Source organism: Cyanistes caeruleus, chromosome Z (genome assembly GCF_971803275.1).
Source record: "Cyanistes caeruleus chromosome Z, bCyaCae1.hap1.1, whole genome shotgun sequence".
NCBI lineage: Eukaryota > Metazoa > Chordata > Aves > Passeriformes > Paridae > Cyanistes > Cyanistes caeruleus.
In genome coordinates this window covers 13498961-13523307 of record NC_141732.1, presented here as the reverse complement: position 1 = coordinate 13523307, position 24347 = coordinate 13498961, and the positions used below count along the sequence as shown (strand labels likewise).

Genomic DNA, 24347 nt, shown 5'->3' with positions numbered 1-24347 from the left:
TTGATAAAATGCATGTTACACATGACAAGAATTCAGGACATAATTCTGTTCATGATCACAATTTCTGGTAATGGAAACAGTATTTAATAAACAGTATTTAACAGTGAATTAATGTTATGCCACTGAAAGGCAAAAAAAAAGAAAAATATTGTCTCACTGTCATATTCATAGAGCTCATTGTTTTAATTGTTTTACTCAAAGGATTTCAAACCACAGGACTGTCCTGAGCAGGTAATAAAAACATTTTATTTATATCTATTTATTTATATTTTATTTATATATTTATTATTTGGAAGAGTTGTAGTAGTGGATCCCTTATAAGGTTAGATATTTATTGCCTTGGATGGTTTTGTATTTTTCTGAAAGGTATTTGTATTCGTTTGGGAGGCAGAAGTGCCTGTATGTGATCCTGTTTACTCCATTGAAACAGTTTTGATTTTGCTTCCCAAAATGAAAAAGCAGAAGACTGTAGCAGAAACTAAGCACAGAAAACATTTAATATATTGCTGTTGGTTTTTGCTATACTCACGTGAAAATGGTGTGAAAATGTTAGGGTGTTCCCTTCATTTTCCCTTCCTACTTTCCTGACCTATACAGTGTTTTTTCATATTTTATACCACTTTTATGCCCCCTGAATATGTTCTTTCCACTCCAGTCTGATAATCTTATATTGATTTCTTACTGTACTAATAGAGTGGTTTACATCCTTTGTCTTCATGGCATTTGAGATACAGCTTTCTATTATCTTAATCAAAGTTTCTAAGTTGCTTGTATGTACTAAATGTATGAGGAATTGTATTTCTACTGCATGCTGTTGTTGCTAAAATTTATTTATAACCTGAATCAATTTATTACATTACTGATTAAATTCACTGTACATAAATGAGGTATGGCTTGTGGAATTGGACAGCTGGAGCTGTAGGCCTATTTTGGCCAGCTATTTAATCATATATAATCCATGCAAAGCAAATTTTCAGAATAATTTAGAGTGGGTTGTGCTGCCAAGCCAACTGGACAATTTTCTGTGTGCTGTGAAGGTGTTGAGGCACAGTTTGAATGCACCTGAAAGTATTAACATGGCTGAATGAATTGAATCCATTAAGAGCATGGAAATTTTTATTTGTGCCAAGTTATGGTTGTGGCCCCGGCAGGACTGGGATTTATTCGCATACTTTATTTACATACTGTATCTAATTAGATAAATTTTGTGACATGTTTTCTTACTCTGCTGCTATACTATGCACTATTAGGACTGCAAGTATTAGAAAGTAATTGAGGAATTTTGTAAAGCTGTGAGAATGAACTTTGCAGGCTTGTTTTCAGCTGCATCCAGCACTGCTACTACACATATAATGCATCTCTTTTGATTTTAACATTGCCCAGATACAGCAATTAATTTTTCTTTGTGTTCCAGAGCAAGCCGTCCATCCTCCTAAACTTATACCAGAGAATGGCAGATAGCCATGTGCTTGCCAAACGGCCAAACGTTCCCCTGGAAAGATTACCTTGGACAGAGTTTTGTGTACTCTTGTATGAGAATGTTGAAGCCCTGATCTTGAATTTCCACAAGGCAAATGAGAGGGTGAGTGTCCCAAGTCACCAGCTGCCTCTTCTGAGTTCAGTGACATTTGTTCATACTGCAGTCTCATTAAAAAGGACTGATATTCATCCTCCAAAAGGATTTGGGCATTAACAAATGAATACCATTAACTGTGACTTGTCCACTGCTCAGTTTGATGCAGTTGCTGTGGGCATTTAGATGTGACTGGAGTCTGCCTCAAGTCTCTCAGCTCCACTTTCTGTGCACAGCATTCTGAAAGGACTAGCCACAGGGAGCTAATTAAAAGATAATCCATCTTACCGATGAAGAAATTCACAGAATGTAGTCATTTACCATCATAAAGCAAGTCTTTATTTTACCACATTCCAGAGGCAAAATACACTTTTACCAGGAATACCATCTTTAAATTACGTGTTTGTTTGAAAGAATGCCAGTGCGGGATTTTTTTGTTTCATTGTAACTTTTGGATTATGACACTTTTATTCAGAAACACAATAGAAATACCTATTATAAAATATGTCAGTATTTGTGTGAAGGAAGAGTTGTACTTTTCTGAGTGATTTTAATGCAAGTGAGCTTACATGGCCTTTCTCTCCAGAAATCCTTGTGGTTTTAGGAAGGGAAAAATCCCTTTTTAAAGAAGTCAGCTGGCTCCAGAGACTAAGCTATGTCAATCTTTAGAATTTCACTTTGTGTTCTGGTTTATTTCTCTTTTAAAGTAGAAGGAAAGGGAAGGGGTTGAATATTGTTGTCAGTGTTTGTGGGGCTTCTGTCTTATTGTTGCTTGCTTTTTAACTAAGTATTGTTATTAAGACTGATTGTGAGGTCTCTAGGGCTCTTCTCAAGTACTTAGCAGCTTTTCTGGGGTTTTAAATTTTTTGTGTTGTACAAAACTTTTTTTCTACAGATCTGTGTGATCTATAGGGAAGAGTCTTGCTGATATTTTCTAGTAACAAAGTGCAGGTGTGTGCATTTGGAGAGCATTGTTGCCTTGGTTCATTCCTCCATTTACTTTAGGAGGTGCAGTGTTAAACCACAGGAGTAAATCTCTTCATGCTTGTTGAAAATACATTATAAACTTCTGAACTGCTTGTAAGGAAAACTTTCTCTATGCTAGAATCCCCTGAAATGGTTTTAAAACTTAATAATCTGGAATGCCTTTTCAACACACACACAAAAAAAATTGAAGGCCCTTTTTAAATTATTGTTTGCAATAATTGTGTCATCACAAACTTCTAAAGGATATACGTGGATAATTTACTAATTCACTAAAGTTTAATACAACTGTTTAAAAAAAATGTATGACGTGTCCACCTGAGGTTTCCTACAAAGAGGGTGGCAAATATCTGCAAGGTGGTATAAGGATGGCAAAACCAAAACCAAATAAAGTACTTTGTTTCAAAATATATTTCAGTTTTGCTTTGAGAACCAAGTAATTAATCTGCCATGAAAGGGTTTTACTTAGTTTTAATAGAAATATTGAAGAAATAATAGTTTAGATTTTATGCTGGAATACTCTGTGCTTTAAAACTTAAAGTGGAAAGGTAAATAACACTTTCTTCTTAAATGCTTGTCACACAGATATCTCACCTAGAATATATTTGCAAGCACAAGACTGACACTATGAATGACCTTCAGCAGAACCAGGAGGATGCTTTGGAGAAAATGTCTGAGCAGTTAAAAGCACAGGCACATTGCTTGCAGAAAGAAAAACAATACCTTGAACAGCAGTACTCAAATCTCCTTGCAGAAGTTCATGCAAGAGCACAGGTATGGTGCTGTGAACTTATTTTTCTTTAAACATTTAATGGATTATTTCAGTAGTTTAAGCCCCTTTGCAGTTTAAGGTCATTTGGGAATTTTAGTATATTTTTAAAGTAAAATAAAAACACCAAGCAACAAATCAACCCATCATTGTGCTACTATTAACATCACTTACAATAAGAAATAAATTACTTTGTTGAAGCATTCTGAAGAGAATTTGGTCTACAGCCCCAATTCAAAAGCCTGATTTGGTCTACAGTTGGCAGTAATCTTTATTTTTTTTTTTTTTTCTGAGAATAGTAAAGCTGTTAAGATCAAATTTGCTTGTTTTAAGAATTACAGAGAGAGGGCAGCAGCTACTTTTTCAGTATCACTATTTGCTAAGATTGTATAGAGTAACAATAATGTGGTGTCACCTGGGGATTAATTTAATTATATATGTACTGCTCCTAAGAACAGTGGTAGATTTCAACAGTGTTAGGTGATTCTATTTTACTGATACTACAGTGAGAAGTGATTTAAAAGTGTAAAACTGTCACTGCTTGTTAGATGAGTTATTTGCAATCCAAAATGTTCCCTGTTATTCCACAGCCACTGTTTACTGTCTTTAACATCACATTCCTTCACACCTGTTTCAATTAAAACATTGTGAATAAAGGAAATAGATGCCCCTTTTTATTGTGAGTTACTGAAACTTACTTTATCAGAATAATGCTGTATTTGATGCACATTTCAGGACTGAAAGTCTTTGCACGCTGAAAAATTTAATCTGTCTAGTTTCATGTTCCAGCCTTCCTTACCTCTTTCCTCTCACACTGGCTTCAGGCTTTGTCGATCAGTGTTCTCTCTGAAATTGGAGAATGTTATTACTGTTGTTAAGTCAACTCATAAAACTGTATTGTGGGCACACAGGTGGTGTTGGACCTTCTGTGAGCTGTCACAGTATTGGTGGATTGTTGTCAGAAATCAGGAGTCCATTTGCAGTTGATGATCGTGCAAATTTCCCTCATACCATTGATTTGGCTTCATACATCTGATTCTGTAATTGTTTACTAGAAGAGATACTTTCATCAACATCATTACTAACAATTTTTGCTCCTTAAATGCATCATTTGAATGGCAAAATTAACAGTTTTCTTTTACCTCTTGTCTCAATAAAAACCCTCTAGTTAAAATTTCTTCCGTTTTTGTTTGGTTTGTTTCTGTCACAGGAATGCGAAGAAACATCACAGAAAAACAGGCAAAAACTGTATGGCCTTGAACAAATGTGCGAGAAACTGGCCCAAGAAAACAATTCTGTGAGAAATACATTATCGAATGTTTACAAGGACCACTCATCTCTGCTGGCAGCCTGTGCACTGCTGTCAGGGGCCCTGTGTCCTCTCTATGGCAGACAGTGTGCTATGTCTTTCCAAAGAGACCTTCTCCAGGACCAGGTGAACCTCCGTGAATTAGTGAACCAGGAGATCAGGACCCTCCTTAATGCTCTCCCTACTAACGTGGAAAACAATCAAGATGAAGCAAGGCTGAGGCAGAGAAGAGCCAAACACCTGCTTTATGTGTTCCGAAGAGCTGTGATAGCAGTTCTGGCCTCCAACAGGCTTAGAGCTCTGGCCCAAAATTCTTGCTCCTTTTTTGTCTGGACAGATGGCTCAAGAGGAAGCCTTGGAATTCAAGTTTGTGTGGGAGAATCCAGAGGCAGGCATCATGGGGAACGTAAGTGGAATGTTCTTAAAGTGATACATCAAACTACATGGTTAGGGAATAACAAAGAGCAATATTATTATTATTGTTGGGCATAAAGACACATTTAATGAAATTTTGAAAAATATTATTTATGGATTTATGTTTTTTATGTTTCTTGACAAATGTATTTCACTCTAAGAGGAAATGCCTAGTCTGTTAAGTGTTGCAAGTAAAATTGCAATTATACACATCAACTCAACATTGTCTGATATCCTTGATATTTGTGTTACAGTTTTCAGAACCAGGTGCTATAACATCTTCTCTGTGGTAATTATCTTGCAATGTTCCTAAATTATTAACCATCACCTTGTTTTTTGTTTTTTGGGTTTTTTTTTTAAAGGTATTTCCTTTTCTTTTTTTAATAATTTTTAATATTTATTTCCTACTAAAACCCACAAAAAATGATTCCTGATTCAGGTAAAATATTAGCATAGGATTTTGAAATTGTCTTTAGAGATTATGTCTACTTGTCCCCTTCTGTTGCCAGACCAGTTGATGCTTCCCCCTCTAAGGATTAATGGTATCAAAACTGTTTTTCAAATTAGACGATTCCTCTACATTTTTTTTCAGTAGCTCTGGGAGCATGATTAATATGGTCTAAATTGTCCTGATTAATTTGTGGTTTATATGGTTATTTTTGGTTAACTTCTGAAAGAGCTGGAGATAGCAGTGTGCCATATCCTTGTCGTTCCGATTGGGAACGGCTAGAAAGAACGACACGGGACTCTCAAGGGAGTCACAACACGAGAATTCTCTGGTTTATTACTTCAGGCCTGTTTTATAGACTGGTACATGGAAGGTACAGAAAAGAAACTCCTATTGGTTAACAAAGTGCTACATCACTATCATTGGTCAGGGGCACTCTGCCCCCCTGACTCTCTCCTGCAAGGAGAAACAAGAGGCTGCAAAACAACACCTGCAAGGCTGTTTAGTGTCCCTGAGAATTGTTTTAATTCCTTCTCATATTTTTCCCAGGATACTTTCTCAGGCAGCCTGAGGAGCCATGCGGCCTGCAATTTGTACAGGCACTGTGGTTCAGATTTAGCATCCATAACTCACCCTTTTCTGTTAGAAAAAATAAAAAAGGCAGTGTTTGTTATATTCTACTGGGCCCTTGTAGGATAAAGAACAAACACAGCTCAAGAGGTTTTTTTGCTAGAACTTTGAATGGATGCTGATCTAGAATTAATCTAGAATTTTGGCTTATGGTTTGGTATTTAAGATTTGTTCTCCTTGCAAGGACTTGATGGTTGAGTCTAATATTCCTAATTCAGTGAATTAATACACACACTATACAAAACACTATATACAACATTGTTAGTCTGTTCGAATTGACAGTCTAACATGTCAATAGAGTAGTTTGAAAGAACACCAAAGTGATAAAAACAATGCACAGTGCAATTTATGCTGCTTTGATCCCCTCTTCTTATCCCACTTTTTTTTTTTTTTTTTTTTTTTTTTTTCCCAGTATAATTGAGGGATTTTTGAGGGATTTATAAAGTTTACATGGTTGTTGTTGTGTAGACTCGTCTTAGGATGATTTTTGGTTATTAGAACAGTAGTTCATGAATTTCAGGAGGTTCAGGGAACTCGAAGTTACCATCTCCTCGTGGCTGGTTGTCAGTTTTGTAAACACAAGACTTAAAAGGTACAAACTGAGTGAGTAAGTTTGGGTCCCGCAGGGGTTGCAGGACTTTGGCTTGGCTCAGGCCGCTGGAGTTGACGAACTCGTTGAGGCATCTCCTTGGGTCGGTGCAGAAGGTCTCGGCGGAGGGGCCTGCCGCTGTCTTTCTCTCCCCCCGCCACCTTTATCAGTGCGGGGGGGCCGCTGTTAGAGCTCAGATTGAGAGCGCAGCACGACAAGCGCTCTCTCTCCCTCCCGCGCCTCCCCGCTGGAGCGCGGGGGGAGCGAAGTGGGCGCAGGGCTAGCGCCTCCCGCGCACGCGCGGGGCGAGCGAGGCCGCCAGCCCCCCCGTGCTTTTTCACAGGTGCTTCAGACGCGCGGGGGGGGCGATGCCTGACACGGGCCTGGCCCCGGCTTCTGATCTGGGTTTGGGCTTGGCTTTTTCGGGGTTCTCGCGGCCGGACCGCGGCCGGTGGCGGCGGGCAGGCGCAGGGGGAACGTGAGGTTGCTGTTTCCCCTCCCCCCGCCGCTTCTCTGCCAGGGGCAGCCGCGCGCCCTGCCGCGTTGGTACACGGGGGGTCTGTCCACCAGGGGCTTTCGGCGGCGGCGGCTCGTGCGCCGGGCGTGGGGGGGCTGAAGAGAGGCCCCTCTGCTGGCAGAGCCCGCGCGCCGAGCTCCGCGGATGGTGGCCGCTCAGACTGCTCTGGAGAGGGAGATTTTCGGGCTGCAGATTGCTCTCGCTCGCCGCCAAAGTCTTCCGAGGGTCCGGGAAGAGCTGAAAAAGCACTATGCAGCTCATCCACGGTTTCATCTCCCGGTCCCTTATCTTGTACAACGGAGGAACTTTCGGCAGTAAAGTTTCTCATCCTGGTTTCACTGTCCTCAGACTGGCTCTGTTTCAGCGCTTTAAAAAGCACTCCGCGGGTGGCTGCCAGGCTACACACGCTGATATCTCCGTTAATGAATTCTGACCATAAATGGTTCTCTATCGACAGCCAAAGTTCGAGATCAAAGGCATTGTCCATAGTTATATCAAAACCTTGCTCTTTCACCCACTGAAATAAAGCACGCATGGCATCTTCAGAAACACTGAGTCCCATGCGGGGCAGGGCATCCTGCCATGCAAGGTAGGCAAGCTGTTCATCAGCTGAAGTACAGTTCCCCATTATGAGGACTTTATCTTGGCGGCTCCGCGAATGCAATTATGCACACGCTGTCAGCTCAGACCCGGGAATTTTGAGCTCTGCTTCGCCAAGGTGAGCCGTTCCAAGCCCGCTCACCGGCAGGGCTCCACTATCCCGTTGGTTTCCAGAACCAGCTTCCTCTAGGAAAGCCCAGGAGAATTCCACTTACCCCTCTAGGGGGAAGGGCTGGCTTTTTCCCGCTCGCTGCTTACCCTCAGGGGATTAGCAGAAGTCACGTCGGTTGCTTTCTGACCTTGGGGGTCGGCTGCAGTTTACGTCAGGTTACCGAACCTCAGGGGTCGGTTCAGCATCACGTCGGGGTCACCAGATGTCATTCCAATTGGGAACGGCTAGAAAGAACGACACGGGACTCTCAAGGGAGTCACAACACGAGAATTCTCTGGTTTATTACTTCAGGCCTGTTTTATAGACTGGTACGTGGAAGGTACAGAAAAGAAACTCCTATTGGTTAACAAAGTGCTACATCACTATCATTGGTCAGGGGCACTCTGCCCCCCTGACTCTCTCCTGCAAGGAGAAACAAGAGGCTGCAAAACAACACCTGCAAGGCTGTTTAGTGTCCCTGAGAATTGTTTTAATTCCTTCTCTTATTTTTCCCAGGATACTTTCTCAGGCAGCCTGAGGAGCCATGCGGCCTGCAATTTGTACAGGCACTGTGGTTCAGATTTAGCATCCATATATCCTAATGTTTCAGTTATCCTGCTAGCTGCAATTCTGTTTCACAGGTTTTGAAGAGGAAGGAGTTGACTGTATTGAAGCACTTGATTGGTTGACGAGCTCTAACCTCTATACTGTAATAGTCAGTTCCCTCTCTGAACTGCATGACATTCTCAGCACACCAGGTAATTCTAACAGTTTATTGTTGTAGCAGAAATTTATTAAAAAAATAAAGAAGTCAGGGTGGTCACATCATTTCCAGTTTTAGGATTTTATCTAAATTCTTCTGGATCATAGCTCTGAAGAGATATTTCTGAATATTATGATAGATACCTTTGACTAGAGGTTATATCCTGAGCTAGTCAACACAAATTTTAGTGGGGCTGTTTCCCAGAAGGAGTAACTTTATTGCTGGGTAAAATAATAACCCTCTTCTACATTCTCTGAATGATCACATCTCATGTACTGTTGGAACAGATTCGCTTTCTTTAATGGCTGATAGGGTATTTTATCCTTTCTGTATATGAAGCCATGGAAGCAGAAAGCTGGAGAGTGTTTGTGGAGTTTATTTGCAGTGAGAACAGAAACAGGCTCCCTTGGTTTATCTGCATTGCTGCTATCCCTGGTTCTTTATTAACCTGTAGTTTTAGAGTCCCCTCATTTTTGTCACAGAAAAAAGGGTATTAGAAGGGGGAAAAATTATATGAATAAAGGAAAATAGCAGGACAAAAACAAGGCGATGCATTTTCCAAAAGGCTAAATGCTAAATTGCTATAAAAGTTGTCCTTTAATCAAATGTGTTTAGATTCAGTTTTAGGCACTTTCTTCTTTGATCGTGCTGTTTCCAATAAACTGAATTCATATCCTTAAAAAGCAAAGTTTGAGCCATGTTTCAGTATTCACAGTATTCTGTGTTTCAGAACATTTACAGATTCCTTCCTGTATAAATAAAGAAGAACAAGTTATTACAAGAAACTGGAACTAATAATGTGCTTGATGTTTCCTTTTTTGTCATTGTTTCTTAAAGATCCAAACTCCTGGCTTTCTGGACACTCACTTATCAGTGCAGCCAGGAACTCCTTTTCAAAACTGATGGACAATCTGAGCGTATTGATGGAGACAGTTCAAGGGAACCCTTGTGGTTGCAGAGCTTACCTGGAGAGGGACTCCCTGATACAGAGGCTGGCTTGTGGACTTCACAGAGTGAATGCCCAGGCCCTGGAAGCTGGATTTTATGACAGACTGCCCAGCACAGTAAGCAGATTTACAGTCTTCCTTCATGGAAACAGAAGATTTACAGTAACAGTGAAGCTCCCTTGATAGGACCCTTCATTTTGCTGGTGATGAGTCCATGAAAATGAAGTAGCACTATATGGACACTATATGGACACTCAGAAGTTGGTTTGTCACACATTAGTGTGTGAATAGGTCTTTCCTTTTATTGACAAGGAATTTTTGGAGGCAGTTCAGTGTATCCAAGTAAAAGTTGGGTTTTTTTCAAGTTCTATCAGAACTCTATTAGCTTATAAGAACAAATTTGCTTTTGGCTTGATGTAAATGTCAAGGTTGCTTTTTATTAATGATTTCTATTTTCTAATGTTTACCATGCTATCTTTCAGTAAAGATAACCTTCTTACCTTTAACCAAAATGAAAGGATAAACTCTTTCTCTCATAATCTTTTTAGTAGACTTTAGGTGAAAATAGTACTTCCTTGTAATTTGCAGTAACCCTTGGCAGGTGACAGGTTAAAACCTTTGCCCTTGTGTATGTCTCTTAGAGAATGAGGAAAATTATAGTTTTGTCTTAATTTTCTTGGGTATTAAATATGATTTATTTTATTGCTAAAATAGCAGATTTTATAGCCCATCAACATGTTTTTGCTTGCTGACAGAGAAACATAGCAATCTTGCAGCAAGAAGTATTTAAATTATCACGAAGGCTTCATACAGCAGAGGTAGAGTCCCACTCACTGCACCTACAGCTTGCAGAATTCAAATGGACTTTCAATGAGATGCAGAAGGATGCTGAAAAAGCCCACAGACTTCAAGAGCAGTTAAATGCACTTCAAAATGTAAGTATATCTGATCTGTAGACTCTCTTGCTCAAAAGAGATTCTCCTTTCTACCTATTTTTTTATTTGTGTTCTTTTGGAAAACAAGCATAAAATTGATTTACTTTTAACAGAATTTTCCAGAAAACTTGCCTTGTAAATGTCACTAAACTAGAAGTCAGTTGTATTGAGAAATACCCCTTTACCACTGGAGTTTCCTTTTGATTTGTAGAAGGGGGTATTGTGTATAAGTTACAGTTTGGTCTTCAGCAAGCCAGGTTCTCACATTTTTTGGAAATGTTGATGTGATTTATGTAACCTAAAAGAAAATTTCACTTCAACAGAGTAAAGTCAGCTGAAATGAGGGTATTCAATAAGAATGTTCATGAAATTTAAATATAGCAGGTTAAACTCTGTGTGGATGTTGATGAATGTTATAATAAATAAGATACTGATTTTGGTGGGCCTGTTTCCCTGAAGAAGTAACTTTATGGCGGGGGGGGAAAAAAAGCCTTTTTATATATTCTCAGTAGCAAAAATGCACAAAATTCCCCTGAGTCTTTTGCTGTTGTGGCTTGACTTACTGAAACACTGTGGGTTCCCCACCCTGAAGCCTAGTTGGTAGAACCTGTCAGTGTGTCCCAATCCAAACACTTCTAAGCAGAGAATATCTGCTACATGATGGAAGGCTCCATCGTCCTTCCTGTTCCTAACTGGTAAAATGGATTTTCTAATTTTTTTATTTTTTTTTTTTAACTCAAAAATATCTAATCATCTTCAGTTTTGTTCTTAACAGGTTTTATTCCCTTAGTATTTTGGGACAGTTAGATAAAAATTCACACTTCGAAAAGTGAAATGAAAAGTCACATTTTAGATTGTAGTTTGAACGCAGAAGGTGACTTTCCTTAAAGAATTATTTCTTTCTGGAACAGTGTTTGGAGGAGAAAAACAATCCACAAATGTGTTTACAAGGGTTAATAAGCTATCCAGTAAAATTTTGAACATTGATCTGCATAATTTTCCTTCTAAATATTGAGGTTTTTCATCCTGGGGTGTTAATTTGAATAGAATAATGAATGTCAAGACTTTACATGAATGTTCTTTATAAAAAACCACAGTAATTATCTGGTCTGCCATTTTATTGTTCAGTGATCTGCCTTCATGTTAAAAAACCTCAATACTAATCCTAGGCATGTGTTTATTTTAAAATTTGGTATGTTTGCAAATGGAACACAGGAAGTCAGGTAGGGAAACCGCTGAATATAGTTACAGAGTAAGACACAACTTCTTTCTCCTTCCAGAAAATAATCACCCAAGACAATATACGTGACGAGCTGGATAAAGCTTTGCAGCGTGAGCATGAGGCAAGATTGCTTTTACAAGAACACCAGCAACGGCTTCAGGAGTTAAGTGATAGACTAGAATTGCACACACGTGCAGACCCAGATAGAAACCAAGTCTCAAAGGCGTCTCTGATGGTAAGATTATTCTTCTGGAACAGTCACCACAGTTTTACCTTTTGTTAAATAAATCAAATAGTGCAGTCTTTGTGTAAATAAAATAACAGGAATAAATACACAGACACTGCTCAGTCTGCTGGACTTTTAGGCTACTGAGAAAACACTTCAATAGCTTTTATTTTTTTTTTAAGTTATGGGTATTTTATTCTTAAAGATGTAAGAAAAAGTCTTCAGTGGGGGTTTGTTTTGGTTTTTTTTGCCAACAATAATTTTTTTTTATAAAACACATTACACAGTACATAGCAATATACTAAAATATACTAAAAACAGGGGGGCAGGAGGGGGGTTCTGAGTCAGTAATGCTTTTGCTGGGAAATTCATAAAATGTTTGTATGCAGTGGTCCAAATCTACTTCACAATTGATTTGTCTTCCACATTGGTTAGTAGCCAATGGCATAAAGTGAAGTTTATTTGGGCTGATAAGTAGCTCTGCTCTCTGACTGCTGACAGAGCCTCCATGATGCCACAGAGGAGCTGAGAAGAGACCAAGTCCTGAATCACCAGAAGAGTCTCCTGAAAGACATAGAGCAGGACCGGCAGCGGCTGCATGAGACTCTCCAGGAGGCAGAACATGCCCTCCAACAGGCAGCAAAGTGAGCCCTGGGGATGCCCCTTAAAGTGAAAAAAAAATTCAATTCCCAATTCCATGGGCACGGTTTTAGACCCGGCCAGTGTAAGGCTAGAAGAGAAAAGTACATCCATCTAATTTTTAAAAAATTCAGGTATAGTCTTCTTAAAACAAAAGTGTCAGTTCAGAATACGAGGTCATACATTTTATAGTTATGACATAATAGTGCTCCAAATTCTGGGTGCTGAAATAACTGGCAAACAAAATAGCTGTGCTATCTAACTGATCTGACAGCATCTCTTTGGCAGATCCTTAAAGTTGTGTTTATTTCAGAAATGTTTGTATGCTCTCTGTGTTTCCATGCCATCTTTTTGTAGACAATTGATTTATAGTAAATATAGAAGCATCAGCTAGGGGACAAGTCTTAGCTGCCAAAGGGACTGAATCCCATTTTGGACCTAGCTTTTCCTGTGGGACAAGATAGATCTTCCAGCTGATTTCAGGGAGTTTTGGATTTAGACCTAACCCCCACACCATTTACATCATAACCTGGAGTGGAAGGAAAGGCTCAGGCACTGGTCTTGAAAATATTGGTAGTCCAAAGGAGCCCCCTTGACTTGTAGGAGTTAGGTTGTTACTAACCTATTCTTACAGCCATATGGTCAGACAAAAAAAATAAATCTTTGCAGACTTCGTTTTCTAATATTATCACAGTATGAAGTATGCATTATGGATATTACTGTTTCATGCCTAGGATTTAAAAAAAAAAAATTATTTAATTAAAATTTCCCACTGTACCTGGGATCATTTTACCTCCGAAGAACAACAACTGAGAAGCTTTAAGGGTTTTATGCACTAGGGAAATAATGTAATTCGTATAGTCCTCAATGAAATGTTTAACAAGCTAATTAAAATGACAAATGTTATTTGGTATGATTTCATCAAAGCAGGTGTGACCTGCAGAAGGATTTGTTCTAAAAAGCTTGCACTTTTCATCCTGCTCTAATCTATTTTGGACATTTTAGTAATGATCATTCCTTATGGCCATACATATATCCAGAAAAGATTATTTTAATGTGATGTGGCTTTAAAACTGGCCTTTCCCCCCTCTATATAGTAGCTGAATAGCAACAAAGAAATCTACCCTTCCCTTCATTATTCTAGCAACTCTTCACAACAAATAGGGTTTTTTCCTCCCTTTATTCCATCTGCTTTGCTTATATGTTCCAAACAGAATCTGTCAGTGTTTTCCAGTACAAGAATATAATAAAATCCTGCAAGAGTCTCTTTATGACTCTATATCCAAGCCATGATAGTTGTTCATTAATAGGCCTATAATTTCATCTATTTTAATTGCTTATCCTCAATGGAAGCACCTTTTGTATGGAAATGCACCAAACAGGGGCACATGAACTATTTTTAGGGTTTACATTGGAGATATGAATAAGAGAGAAAATCCTAAGTTTGAATTATCAACAATCCTTTTACGAGATGTGACAGTCATGAAATAGCAGAAGATTAATTTCTACATTGGTAGAGCTTCAGTTCTATAAAGTTACTCCATTGTTCTTATTTAGTTTTTTGTTTCATTTTTCCTTTATAATAGAGACAAAGAGTTGATGATTAATCATATGAAAGCTGTTGATGCCACCCTGAATGCGGTAAGAATTTGAAGTGTTCCCTCTGATTTGTGTTTCCAAACATGTCAAAGCCTTAGAACTGCTTATTCTCAGGTGAGAAGTTGTTGTAAAGCAACTTCCTTTCCTCAGAGTTGAACTTTCCCCATTTAACTTCTTCCATCTTAAAAAATCACAGTGAGATAAAATGCAAGTTTACAGCAGACAAACAAGTTGTTCTAAATGTAGAAGTTATGACAAAATTTGCTTTCCTTCCCTCACTGAGCACTATTTGTGGTTGCCAAGTGAAGACTAATGGAACACACAAAAAATCAGCAAATGTTGTGGAGTTAATCCTCTACTGAATAATGAGGTCACATACGTGATGGCTGTAAGACACATGGCTTTGTGTCTCCTACTTTAACCTCTGAAACATCATAAATAGGAAAAGAAAAGAAAGGAAGTAATAATCTCTAGTCAGAAACTTCCATAGTATTTTTTTAAAGCATATTTTAAATTTAATAATAATCTCAAGTTTTGTCTCTGACTTGTACAATTGTATCCTGGCATAGGACTATTTGAAGGTCCAACTAAGCTGTATATATTAACTATTTAGGAGAAACAACTATTTCCAATTATATCTCTAACAGGTTTGTAACTGCTTTTAATCTAGAGCAACACAGAGCAAAAGATGTATTTTCATTACCTTGGAGTATCAATTTCCCTTACTACACCTTTAATTCCTAGCAACACGGAAATCTCTATTTTAGTTTCTGCATTCACCAAAACTGTTGTTAATTTCATTTTCAGATATCTTTTCAAGTCTCTTTCCTTTAATGTTCACAGAAAGTGACAGAACCTAAACCGTGTGTTTCACCTAGGGCAAACTATGCTGGCAGAACATTTCCTTTGTGCCACCACCATCTTCGTAATGATTTCTTTCAAACTTTGGAAGTGGATGTCACACAGCAAGTGCTGTGTTTTTACAGTAATACACACATGCCTTATCTTTGGTCTTTCTCTTTTCAGGCCAGGGCAAGTTACTTTTATTTTTTATTTTTTGGCAGCATCCTCTCCCAGAACTGCGAATTAGAGACTTATTTGCAATGAAAATTCAATCAGTTGTACTTTATTCATGGACGTTAGGTCCAGTGATCAATGCAAGTCCACTCAAGGAGCTCAAGGAGACCCAGTTCATGCCAGCTGGTGTGACTGAAGGCAAATTACCAGTGATGCTGGGGTTTTTCTTCCTTTTAGATCAAAGATCAGGCCACGGCATCAGGTGCTGCAGCAGCCACGCTACTCCCCAGCCTGAAGTTTGAGACCCTTTCAGAGGAAACAGTGAGCAGCAGGCCAGAGGTTATAGCATTCCAGGTTAGAGTCTAAAACCAATCCTGTTTAAATATTTTTTTTATTTTCTTTCAATTTTTGCATCTGAGATAGAACACACAGACAGACTGCTCTGAGCATGTGGAGAGCAAAAAGCTTCAAAACTATTGCAGTCAACAGCTGGAAGACAATTTCCATGTATACACTTGCATATGGTATTTCAGAGATGATGGCACTTCTTAATTTTACAGCATTAAATAACTGATGGGAATACAAACATGGACAAAAGTACATATACCTGAAAGTTAATATCCTTCTATCCCCCTCTCTTTTTCCCCTTAATATACACAGGACTAACACCCAAGAAAGGCAGATTCTAAGCTGGGATTTTCTCACTGTCACCCTCTTGCATGCACACATGCATTTCAATGTGATAAAGATATAAATTATGTGTGCATTATCATATGTCCACACTAAAATATGGAAATATGTAATATGCAATGCCTTGAGATTCCCATGAAGCTTAACTAGCACAGATGAACTTTTCTGCCAAAGGGTAGAGTTTCAAATATTTCCCCAGTACTGTGATGATACATTTTACAGCTTTACAAAAGGTCCCACAGATGGCATCTTTTCACAGGAGGAATTGTGGCAATCACCAGCTATTAAATTATACTTTTTCTAATTTGCTAGTGGATGCTTGGATGCTTCCTTTTTTTTTTTTTTACCCTCCATCCCAACTCACAATCATTTTTGACCTCACAATGATTGCAGAAGCATCTGCAGGGCACCCTGTTCCTTCTTTCTTTCTGGAAGAGAATCAGAAATGCAAAAAGTTGCATTTCATATTTGCACAAAGTGCTTGTGGTATAACTAACATAGTACAGTACATGCTGGGGAGCTCACTGGAGGGGCAGAATTGTAAAGTTCTTGTTCACCTGGCAGCATCAGGTACACTTGGTAACCCAGGACATATAAAAACAGCACTAATGGCTCACAGTCTGTGTCACTGCAAACTCCCTTTTCTCCTTCCCTTTTCCTCTTTATCCCTTTCCCCATCTCTCTTTCCCCCTTTTCCCCCCCCCCCTCTCCCCTGCCCTTGTCTCTAGTTTGTTTGATTCCTTTCCAAGCACATTTTTGAGGTTTTATTACAGAATTTGCTTTTTATAGCCAGAGGTCACCCAGTGGATTTTAATTTTACTCTATGCCAAACTGTATTGAGGGAAATCCTGCAGTCTTGGATGAGGCAAGCAGTTAAGAATCACTTGAGGGACACTTGTCATTAAAAGTAGTGAAGCTGTTTTCAGGCACATCATCTAGAAATGCCTTAGTCTGTGACAAGCACATTTCAATTAAAGGCCTTATAATTGGCAAGAATCCTTTTTTAGGACTAGAGCCACAGGACCAAGACATTTTGGAGATTTATTCTGATGAGAGAAGATGCCATACACGTTAATTTGCTGCTAATATTTCCTAGACACCACAACGAAGTAACTAGATTGATTTTAGCTGTGTTAACATCTATTCTGAAAAGCAGCAGTGTGAAACCAAGGAAACGAAAACTGCAAAAATATTTGTATATTCCTGTTTGTGGTACTAAGCTGATTTTTGTTTATACCACAGATTTACATTCAAAAGACCAATTTCATATAATCTGAAAGGAAAAATTAACAAATAAAATGTGATTAACCATTGTAAAGACCAATCATTTCAAGGGTTAGTTGAGAATACTTAAGGTAAACATAAAGTTTCCAGTACTGCCAAATCATTTGTGCTCTCTTGTCCTGCTAGCTTTATTATCAATCTAATCAGTATAACAAAATTGGGACATTCTTCCGCTACATACATGGGAACAGTTACATTTTTCCAGTTATATTGCAATCAGATTGTTTTTTGAGCTTTGTAGGTTTAGTGTGTTTCTTCTGTTTCAGTCAAGTTACTTTTTTTTGCTGAGGATTGGAAAGATTAGTAAATTGACTAATTTTGGAAGTGTGAACATTAGCCTGAAATTGTGTTGTAATTTTTTGGGAACAGAAATTGAATCCGCACTGAGTCTTGTACTGAAATAAAATGAAAAAATTGTATCAAGAACTCAGTGCTGTACTGCATGCTTGAAAATATCTCATCAAAGCATGTTCTGAACTAGAATGTGGAGTCATGTCCTTTTCTTCAATGATATTAATATTCAAGATTTGAGAATAAATGCAAAATCCAGTGTTAGACCTTTCTGATATTTAAGTCCTGGGACTGAAATTCTGCCTACTACTATATACTACATATATGTATATCTATATACACTATATATACTATATATCTGTATCTATATCTATCTTTCTATCTATATATTATATACTATTGACTATGTGATGTCTCTGCTAAAAAATATTGTGTCTTTTGTAACAAATTTGGATGTCTCCTATTTGGCATTTAAGTAGAGCTTGCCTGGCACTAATGATTCCTTTTACTATTATTTAAAGAATGTGCTTAAAAGTTTTATGGAGCTCTACTCACTGGCATCTGCCAGACATGAAGCATTAACAACAGGAAGAGAATCTTCAGGGGTTCACATTAAACCTGAAGCAGCTGTTACACCTCCTGCTCCTCCTTCTAAAGGTAAGTCTGCTTTTCAAGCAATTAGAGTCACTTGGATGTGAGTTCTGAGACAGCATCTCCCTTCATGCTGCACAGCTTCTGTAGGCAAATACAGCAATATCTAATTGCTAACATAATGGAGCAATAAAATTAGTGTGAACAGAATTGTCCTGAGACATTTTTCAGAAGAGAAAGGGGATGATGAAAGCAACCAGAGGGATTAAAATTACTAAGTATTTTTGGTTTTTTAATTGGACCCTGTTTCCTTGGGTTTTTCTTGGTTTTAGTTTGGGTTTAGTTGTTTAGTTGGTTGGATTTTGTAGGTTTTGGAGAGTGGTAGTGGTGGGTGGGTTTGGTTTTTGATTTCTATCAAAAAAAGCTCCCCTCCCCTCCCCTCCCCTCCCCTCCCCTCCCCTCCCCTCCCCTCCCCTCCCCTCCCCTCCCCTCCCCTCCCCTCCCCTCCCCTCCCCGTATTTATTTTTTTCTTATTTCTTTGAATATTTGGTTTTAGTTTCAGTTCAGTTGCTTGGATTTTTTGTTTTGGGAGAGTGGTGGTGTTGGTTGGGGGTGTTTTTGGTTTATGGGGTTTTGTGGGGGGTTTTTTTTCCTGTTTAAGATTTTCTTTCTTTCCTTTTTTTTACCAAAGATTTTTTCCTTCCTTGCTGTTATAAACCAATAATACTTTTGTAATGATCTTTCCTTGCAACCACAACCATTTCAGTGCTGTGAATTTCCTAATTCTTTAAAATTTAAAAACTTCTTAATTTTAAAATTACTTTCTCTGCATAGAACCTTTTTGGCGTCGTATTGGGCGCCAACTAGCCAAAACACCTCCTGCTCATGCTCGTGACAGTAATGGTAAGTCTGCCTTTCAAGCAATTAGAGTCACTTGGATATGAGTTAAACCAAACATTTCCCTTCCTGCTGCACAGATTTTGTAGGCAAATGCAACACTTAATGTAAACCTAATGGAGCAATAAAACTAGTGTTAACAGTGCCACTCTGAGACTTTTTTCAGAACAGAATGGGGATGGTAAAAGCTAACACAGGGAATAAAATTCATACTGTAATGTTTTTTTTTCTATTGGTCCTTAGTTGCTTGGATATAGTTCAATTTTAGTTTTAGTTTGGATTTGGTTGCTTGGTTGGTTAGATGTTTTTGGTTATGGGGAGTGGTGGTGGTGTGTTGGTGGGTGTTATTTTTTTGATTTTTTTATATTATTACATTTAATTCCCTTCTGTTCCTTTGCCTTGCCTTGCCTTCCATTTTTCCTCTCTTTCTGCTATAAATCATTAACATTTTTGTAATAACCTTCCCTTGCAAACACAACCCCTTCAGTTCTGTGCATTTCCTTGCATTTTTAAATTTTACTTTCTCTGAAGAAAATTTGCTTTCCCTGAACAGAATCTGTTGGGCCTCGCTTTGTGCCCAAAGGAGCTGCTGCACCTCATGATCCTGAAAGCCATGGTGAGTCTGCTTTTCAAGCAATTAAAGTCACTTGGATGTGAGTTCTGAGACACCATCTCCCTTCATGCTGCACAGCTTCTGTAGGCAAATACAGCAATATTTAATTGTAAACATAACAGAGCATTAAACTCATGCTAACAAAAATATTCTGAGATATTTTTCAGAAGAGAAAGAGGGTGATGAAAGCTAATACGGGGATTAAAACTCCTACCATTTTTTTTTTTCTATTGATCCCTATTTTCCTGGGTATTTTATTAGTTTTTGTTTGGGTTTGGTTGTTTGGTTGCTTGGATATTTTGGTTTTGCAGACCAGCAGTATTGGGTGTGTGTTTGGTTTTTGACTTTTTTAATACTGCTTTTAATTTTTTTCCTATTTTATACTTTTTTTTTTTTTTTCCCCCCAAGACTTCTTCCTTGCTCTAGGTTATAAGCCATTAATGTTTTTATAATCATTATTCCTTGCAAACATAAGCATTTCAGTTCTGTGCATTTCCTTGCTTTTTAAAATTTTCCTTCTCTGAAGTAAACTTACTGTCTCTGAACAGATATTTTTCGGGTTAGCGTTGCACCCCAAGCAGCCGTTACGCCTTCTACTCCTCTTCCTCCTCCTGATGCTAAGTCTGCTTTTCAAGCAAAAATAGTCACTCCGATGTGGGTTCTTAGCCAGCATCTCCTATCATGCTGCACAACTTCTAAGGAAAATACAGCAATATTTACTTGTTCACATAAGAGAGCATTAAAACTGGTGGTAACAGAAATTTCTGAGACTTTTTTTCAGAAGAGAAAGGGGATGCTGAAAGCTAACACACGGATTAAAATTATTTTTGCAGTTTTTTTCTATTAGGCCCTATTTCCTAGTGTGGTATTTTTTGTTTTAGTTATGGTTTGGATGCTGGGTTTCTTGGCATTATTTGGTTTTGGGAGTAGTTCAGGTGAGTAGGTGGGTGTTTGGTTTGTTTTTTTTGTTTAGTACATCTTTTAGTTGCTTTCTTTTATTTATATTTTTTTCAAGCAAATGCTTTTTATTTTTCCTTTCTGTTATCAATCATAAACATTTTGTAACAGCCTATCCTTGCAAAAAATAACCATTTCTATTAGGTGCATTTCCTTGCTTTTTAAGACATATTTTTACTGAACAGATATTTTTCAACCTCGTGTTTCACCCCAAGCAAGTGTTACTGCTCCTGCTACTCCTGCTCCTACTCTGTCTCCCAAAGGTAAGTCTGCTTTTCAAGCAAAAATAGTCACTCCGATGTGGGTTCCTAGACGGCACCTCCCTTCATGCTGCACAACTTCTAAGGAAAATACAACAATCCCTTAAGTGCAAAGAAAATGGATTAATAATATTAATGCAGACAAAACTTTTGGAGACTTTTTCAGAAGAGAAAGGGGATGGTGAAAGTTAACACAGGAATTAAATTACTGCTGCAATGGGTTTTATTGCCTACTGGTCACCAATTAGCTTAAATATTTTTGATTTTAGTTTTGATTTGGTTCCTTGTTTGGTTGGATATTTTTGGTTTTGGGGAGTGGAGATTGTGGGTGAGTTGGTATTTGGTTTTTGATCTTTTTCATTTATTACTTCTTTTAATTTTTATTTTTTTTTCCACCAAAGCCTTTTCGTTTCTTTCTGTTATAAACCATTAACATTTATGTGATAGTGTTTTCTTGCAAACATAACTATTCCCATTCTGTGTACTCCCTTGTTTTTTAAAATTTACCTTCTCCTAACAGATATTTTTCAGCCTCACCTTTCACCTCAAGCATCCAGTATACCAGCTTCTCATACTCCTGCTTCTGGTGGTAAGTCTGCTTTTCAAGCAATTAGAGTCACTTGCATGTGTGAGCTAAACCCAGTAATTCCTTTCATGCTGCTCAACCTCTAAGGCAAATACAATACTTAAATGTTAACCTAATGGAACAATAAAACTGGTTTTGACAGAAATGTTGTAAGACTTTTCAAAGAAGAGAAAGGGGATGGTGAAAGCTAACATAGGGATTAAAATTACTATCGTAAATTTTGTTTTGTTTTATTTTGTTTCAGTTTGCTTAGAAATTTAATATTTTCAGTTTTGGTTTGGTTCCCTTATTGAGATTTTTGATTTTGGGGAGTGGTGGATGTGTTGTATGATGTTTGGTTTTGGTTTTTCCTACTACTACTACTATTATTATTATTAATTTGTTTGTTTCTTTATTTGTTTAGTATATTTATTTATATTTATTTATTCTTTTATTCCTTTCTCTTTCTACTGTTTTTTTTTTTTTTCCTAATAAAGGTGTTTGTTTCCTTTCTGGTATAAATCATTAATAGTTTTGTAACAGCATTTCAACCATTACAGTTCTCTGCATTTCCTTGGTCTTAAAAATTTGCCTTAGGGGAAGTAAATTTACTTTCTATGAACAGAATCTTTCCAGCTTCCCTCTGTACCCCGAGGAACCAGGACACCTCGTGGTCCTGCTCCTGGTGGTAAGTCTACTTTTCAAGCAATTAAAGTCACTTCAATGCGTCTTCAGGGCCAGCTTTGTGCTTCACAGTTTCTGTACGTACATACAATGTAAGTTAAGCGCAAAGATTGCAGAGCAGAAAAGTAGTGCTAAGAAAACCATTCTAAGACATGTTTCAGAAGAGAAAGGCGATTTTGAGCACTAATGTAGAGATAAAAATTTGTACTGTAATTTTTTATTCAATCGGTCCATATTTGTGGGGATATTTTCTGGTTTAGTTTTGGTTTGGTTGCTTGATTGGTTGGTTGGATTTTTGGTTCCTTGTTTGGTTGGTGTTACTTTGGAGAGTTGTGGTGGTAGGGAGAGTGGCTGCTTCCTTGGAGGTTTTTTTTAATTTTAATTCTGTAATATTTTATATTTTTTGTTTACCAAAGCTTTTTTTATTTTTTTTCTTTCTGTTATAAACCATTGACATTTATGAAATAGCCCTTCCTTGCAAACAATGTTTTTTCTTCTCAGCATTTCTTTGTTTTTCAAAATTTACCTTCTCTCAAGTAAATTTACTTTCTCTGAGCAGGATCTTTTCAGCTTCCGTTTGTACCCCACGGAACCGGTACACCTCGTGGCCCTGCTCCTGATGGTGAGTCTGCTTTTCAAGCAATTAGAGTCGCTTGGATGTGGGTTCTGAGACAGCATCTCCCTTCCTGCTGCACAGATTCTGTAGGGGAATACAACAATACCTAATTGTAAAGATAAAGGAGCAATAAAACTGATGCTAACAGAAATGTTATCAAACTTGTATCAGAAGAGAAAGTGGATGGTGAAAGCTAACGCAGGGATTAAAATTACTACTGTATTTTTTTTTTCCTATTGGCCCTTATTGCTTGGATATTTTTGGTTTCAGTTGGTGTGCGGTTTCTTAATTAATTGGTTGGATTTTTTGTATTGGGAAGAGGTATTTGTAGTGAATGACTGTTTTATGGGTTTTTTATCAGTTCATTAAATTTCTTCCTTTCTATTTTTTTTCCTTAAAAAAAGATTTTTATTCACTCTTTCTGTTATATACAATTGACAATTCAAATAGTCTTTAGTTGCAACCACAACCATTTCAGTTCTGTGCATTTCCTTGGTCTTAAAATTTACCTTCTCTGAAGTAAATTTACTTTCTCTGAGCAGGATCTTTTCAGCTTCCCTCTGTACCCCGAGGAACCAGGACACCTCGTGGTCCTGCTCCTGGTGGTAAGTCTACTTTTCAAGCAATTAAAGTCACTTCAATGTGTCTTCAGGGCCAGCTTTGTGCTTCACAGTTTCTGTATGTACATACAATGTAAGTTAAGTGCAAAGATTGCAGAGCAGAAAAGTAGTGCTAAGAAAACCATTCTGAGACATGTTTCAGAAGAGAAAGGCGATTTTGAGCACTAATGTAGAGATAAAAATTTGTACTGTAGTTTTTTATTCAATCGGTCCATATTTGTGGGGATATTTTCTGGTTTAGTTTTGGTTTGGTTGCTTGATTGGTTGGTTGGATTTTTGGTTCCTTGTTTGGTTGGTGTTACTTTGGAGAGTTGTGGTGGTAGGGAGAGTGGCTGCTTCCTTGGAGGTTTTTTTTAATTTTAATTCTGTAATATTTTATATTTTTTGTTTACCAAAGCTTTTTTTATTTTTTTTCTTTCTGTTATAAACCATTGACATTTATGCAATAGCCCTTCCTTGCAAACAATGTTTTTTCTTCTCAGCATTTCTTTGTTTTTCAAAATTTACCTTCTCTGAAGTAAATTTACTTTCTCTGAGCAGGATCTTTTCAGCTTCCCTCTGTACCCCGAGGAACCGGTACACCTCGTGGCCCTGCTCCTGATGGTGAGTCTGCTTTTCAAGCAATTTGAGTCACTTGGATATGAGTTCAGAGCCAGCATCTCTTGTCATGCTGCACAGGTTCTGCAGGCAACTATAACAATAGTCAAGTGCAAAAATAATGGAGCAATATAACTAGTTGTAACAGAAATGTCCTGAGACATTTTTCAGAAGAGAAAGGAAGTGGTAAAAGCTAACAGAGGGATTAAAATTTTGTCAGGGAGATTGCTGAATAAGCTTGTTTGCTTGATTAAAAATCTCACCATAACAGTTAAAATGATGCGGGTAAAATACGTCTTTAAATATATTTACTACACACACACACACACACACACACACACATATATATA

General features: G+C 37.9%; 1 protein-coding gene across 1 annotated transcript in view; it reads left to right on the top strand.

Annotated features, from left to right (window-relative positions):
- The window catches only part of LOC111940935 (uncharacterized), a 91997-nt gene that overhangs the window by 46005 nt on the left and 21645 nt on the right, over positions 1 to 24347 (top strand). The window contains exons 11-30 of the mRNA XM_086868703.1: positions 202 to 231; positions 1415 to 1582; positions 3143 to 3331; positions 4537 to 5041; positions 8626 to 8742; positions 9585 to 9811; positions 10450 to 10629; positions 11910 to 12086; positions 12579 to 12721; positions 14303 to 14357; positions 15570 to 15686; positions 18119 to 18254; positions 19023 to 19091; positions 19639 to 19701; positions 20841 to 20918; positions 21436 to 21504; positions 22106 to 22168; positions 22724 to 22786; positions 23323 to 23385; positions 23941 to 24003. Coding sequence (XP_086724829.1) covers positions 202 to 231; positions 1415 to 1582; positions 3143 to 3331; positions 4537 to 5041; positions 8626 to 8742; positions 9585 to 9811; positions 10450 to 10629; positions 11910 to 12086; positions 12579 to 12721; positions 14303 to 14357; positions 15570 to 15686; positions 18119 to 18254; positions 19023 to 19091; positions 19639 to 19701; positions 20841 to 20918; positions 21436 to 21504; positions 22106 to 22168; positions 22724 to 22786; positions 23323 to 23385; positions 23941 to 24003 — 2575 coding nt within the window. The remainder of the gene's footprint in view (positions 1 to 201; positions 232 to 1414; positions 1583 to 3142; positions 3332 to 4536; positions 5042 to 8625; positions 8743 to 9584; positions 9812 to 10449; positions 10630 to 11909; positions 12087 to 12578; positions 12722 to 14302; positions 14358 to 15569; positions 15687 to 18118; positions 18255 to 19022; positions 19092 to 19638; positions 19702 to 20840; positions 20919 to 21435; positions 21505 to 22105; positions 22169 to 22723; positions 22787 to 23322; positions 23386 to 23940; positions 24004 to 24347) is intronic.